Below are 4,186 nucleotides of genomic sequence, written 5' to 3'. Positions count from 1 at the left end.
GGGGGGGGGGGGGGCTCCCAATGAAACGTTCACCCACATTCCAAGGGAGGCCAATGGACCACCCACCTACCCACCCACAAGCTTGCCCTCCCCTAATCAACTTTTCAGCATCTCACTCTTAATTACAGACAGGCAAGGATCAACAGATACTATCTAAATGAACAGAAAAAGAACTCTGAAATGAACAGGCACATTGGAGGAAGCAGAAGAAATATTTTAAAAATGTTAAACATACAGAAAAAATTAAAAACAACAAACACATGCCTCAAAGATAAGTGAAGATAATACATCCATAAAATTAGAATAAAATGAAATGGAAATGGAAACAGAAAACAGAGTTCTAAAATTTAAAATCATCATTAAAATTTTAAAAATAAAAGAGCTTGGAAGACAAAATTGAGAAAACTTCCCCCTCTTCCCACCTCCAAACACAGAGATATAAATAAGAGGCAACATACGTTGAGTATCTGAAGATCAATTCCAGAAGATTCAATAACCAAACCAATAGATATCTCAGAAACAAAACAAGTGATGGGTAGGAAATTATCAGAAGTAACAGACATTTTTGAAAACTGAAGGATATGAGTCTCTAGATTGAAAGGGCTCACTAAGACTAGAGGGACCACAAACAGAAGGAAGGACCCACACAGAAGCTGATAAAATTACAGAATTTTTTTAAAGACAAAGACCCTAAGCTCAAAAAACAGAAAACAAACAAACAACAACAACCAAAAGAAAAAAAAAAAAGAAAAAAAACACACAAGGAAAAAAAGGAATCAGAATGATTTTGGATTTTTCATCAGAAACCCTTAAAGCCAGAAAACTGTGTAAAAATGCCACCAAAAATCGGGAAAATATATATTTTTTTCTGTCTAATATTCTAAATTCAGCCAAATCACCTATAAAGCATGAGGATAGGATAGACACCTTCAGACATATAAGGCTTCAAATTATTTACCTCCCATGCAACCCTTCTCAGTAAGCTACTGAGGATACACTTTAGCAAAATGAAGCAAACAAAGAAAAAGGAAGACAGAAGATCCAGGAAACAGAGGCTCCAAGACAGGAAAGAAGGGTACAGTATGTGCAGGAAAAATAATCCTACTGTCCAGATTGGAAGAAGAGGATGGAAGGCTCCAAAGCAGGGAGTCTCTAAGAGGAAACCAAGTGAAAGTGATAGATGATTTGATGTGTTACCTGGAAAAAAAATATCAAAAGGCATTTAACATATTTCTTGGAGTGTATGAGAGATTGTAGCCATAGATACAGAAAAGACTCAAAAAGTTTATAGTTTATTTGCTCCAGGAAAAACAATAACATACAGGAGAAGAAAACATAACCATGGGTCACTATTTAACTCACAAGTGAGTTTATATATGTGTGTGTGTGTACGTATACGTACATGTATACATACAATAACGTATAATAAAAATTTACAATATAAATATATTGTAAATATAAATATACAATAATCTAAATACAGACTGCTGGTTTTACTAAAAATGATGTAACTATATTGGGGGGTTTGGGCAAGAGAAGAGGACAACTGCTCAGTTATGATACTAGGAAGTGAAATGCTTATTCTACATTGATTTCAAAATATGAAAAGTAAAAAAAAACAGGGAAAAAAAAAAAAAGAGCTAGCTTGGGATAGTAGCTTCCACTAGAAAGTAGGGTCCGGAGGATAAAAAGGCCAAAGGCAGAAGACTGCTGTTTTTTCATTTGAGGTCTTTTAGCACTATTTGATTTCTTTTTTTAACTATGTGCATATATGAACTGGATTAAAACAACTTATTCTCATGTCAAGAACAATCAGTTCAATTTATAAAGATGTCACTACCAACTTTATTTATAAGTTTCATACTTGGAATTGCAAATTCATTGTCTTACAAATATTATAAAGTGATGGTTAGTTTCCCAAGTCAGCTTTCAGAAGGCATTTAACCCATAATGATACAAAAACATGGTACAAAGTATTTCAAGTAGTCTTAAACACCATAAGCATAAGAGTTCCTGTGGGAAACTGCATTCTGAGAAATCAGTATGCCTGGTATACATCTCAGCCCCACCCAATTGTTCTTCCCCAGCCAGGGGCAGCCAAAAAATAAAGTCAGAATAGATGAGGAAGATGGAAGGAAGGAGAGGACCTGGATCTGGCAGGATGGAGAGTCAAGAGACCCACTGTAACAGGTCAACTCTGTTTGCATTAGAGAAAACACTACTGAAGGTTCCCCTTGTCCCAGAGGTGGACCAAGGTTGATCAGTGAGGAAATCCTGCCTCCCCTCTTCCCAACAGCTCATTCCTGGGCACAAACTGGATGCTCATCAATCAGGTAACAAATACATCATTTCAAGTATTAATTAGCAATGACTTCTTTTCCACCATGCCATAATCAAACTTCTATATAAATATCTTTATTTCATTCAATGAAATTTGAAACTTGTTGTGGCCTATGTCAACACTATGTTTGATTATTTTTTAAAAAAGATTATTAATGTGTGACCTTGAGCAAGTTAAAGTCTCACTTTCCTCATCTCTAAAAGAGGAATAATGATATCCACCTCACTGGGTCACAAGAAAATTAGAGGAAATAATGTGTATAAAACATGTAGGAGGAAGTATATGGCAGGCACTCAATCAATGTCAGCCTCTGGTTGTGCCATGTCCCCTACCTCAATTGGTTTCTTACATGTAAACAAAGTCACAAATTATATACACGCTTTTAACCAAAAAACCTTTACAAAACCATGCATAATACATTAATATTTTTTAAATTAATGTTATGAGTCAATTTATAAGCATTCATTATTTTTCCTAAACCTTAGTCTTGTTTCAAGTACTAATCCAATTTGCTGTTTTAACTTAGCTAAATTAAATTCAGCTAATTCCACCAGACTAAAAAGAGGATTATAGACCAGCAGGACATTACAAAAACACAGCATTCTTTGGTTAAAGGGGACAAACCCGTATATGTAACAATGTCTAAACAGCCTGCTTAAAAGCAGTTCCATTTTAACACTGAGTGGACTTCAGTAGACCTCAAGAAAGTCTTATAACAAAAAAAATTGAATAAAATGACAGCTAATGGATGCTTAAAAGAATAATTTTTCCCCTCAAACCCTTAGATGCACCACAAATCTGAGATGAAATAAAAATGAAAAAAAATGTGGTTTTATGGCCCATAATACACAAAAGAAAGTGAATGTATAGCTATCTGCAACTACCAAAGACTTCCCATTTGGGGCCATTTCTATCAGACCTTCCTCTAAGGGGTCATTTCCAGAATCCACAAAGTCACATTTTTCAAATTAATTCCCCAATGACAAAGCTAATTAGGTAGCACAGAACCACCAACTGACCCAAAGCCAAGTTCTCCTTTTCTTACAAGGTATTCTAAGTAGAAGAGTGGCCCAGAAATTCAGAATCAGTCCAAACTCCAACACAAGAACCAAAAAGGTACTGAAAAAGCTAAAAGGTCGGCTACCTGGAGATTCATTCACTGTTGTAAAATATGCTTATCGGTCCCAAGATTTGGAGACTGTCACGAACATGCAGTGCCCTTATAACCAATCTCTGTCTCTCATTTAAAAACAAAACAAAACAAAAAACTACGATAACCAGAAAGTATGAGCACCGTAGTGTGGCCTCTACTGGGGCATCAAAAACCACAGCAGATTTAACCTAAATAAAACGTGGATTTCGAGTATCCAAAATCCAGGGCCCTAGAGTGACACGTTGAGGAAAGGTCGAAGAAACTTGGAGCGGCAGGGAAGAAGAGTCTGCCTCTAGGGAATAGGCGAAAGGCTAAATAGGCTGTAAGCAGGCTGGAATGGGGTAGATCGCCGGGGGCCGAGGGGTCCCCGGGTCTTTCCGCGACGTGCGGGGGAGGCCGGAAGGCTGGCCCAGGGCGGGGGCCGGGCAGGGACCACACCTCCCGGCCAGCAAGGCAGGCAAAGGCCGGGGCCCAGAGGCGACCCGGGGCGCTGGGGCCTGCCCGCCCGCGGTCCAGGTCGCGCGGACTGGGCCGCAGGCGGCCGGAAGCACCGGGGCCCGACCCTACCTGCCCACCCCGGCGCAGGCGGCCCCACTCACCGATTAGCCGGCGCACCTCATCCTCGCTCAGGTAGAGGCTCACGCTGGGCCCGGCAGACGCGGGAGGCAGCGCCGGCGGCCTCGGGGCAGGGG

The 4,186-nt window shown here is 39.7% G+C and overlaps 1 protein-coding gene across 1 annotated transcript in view; it reads right to left on the bottom strand.

Moving 5' to 3' along the window:
* The window catches only part of RYK (receptor like tyrosine kinase), a 101,150-nt gene that overhangs the window by 93,734 nt on the left and 3,230 nt on the right, over positions 1–4,186 (bottom strand). The window contains exon 2 of the mRNA XM_024746222.1: positions 4,094–4,184. Coding sequence (XP_024601990.1) covers positions 4,094–4,184 — 91 coding nt within the window. The remainder of the gene's footprint in view (positions 1–4,093; positions 4,185–4,186) is intronic.

This window comes from Neophocaena asiaeorientalis, unplaced genomic scaffold (genome assembly GCF_003031525.2).
Source record: "Neophocaena asiaeorientalis asiaeorientalis breed wild unplaced genomic scaffold, Neophocaena_asiaeorientalis_V1.1 scaffold437, whole genome shotgun sequence".
Classification (NCBI taxonomy): Eukaryota; Metazoa; Chordata; class Mammalia; order Artiodactyla; family Phocoenidae; genus Neophocaena; species Neophocaena asiaeorientalis.
This window is presented reverse-complemented; position numbering and strand designations above follow the sequence as displayed.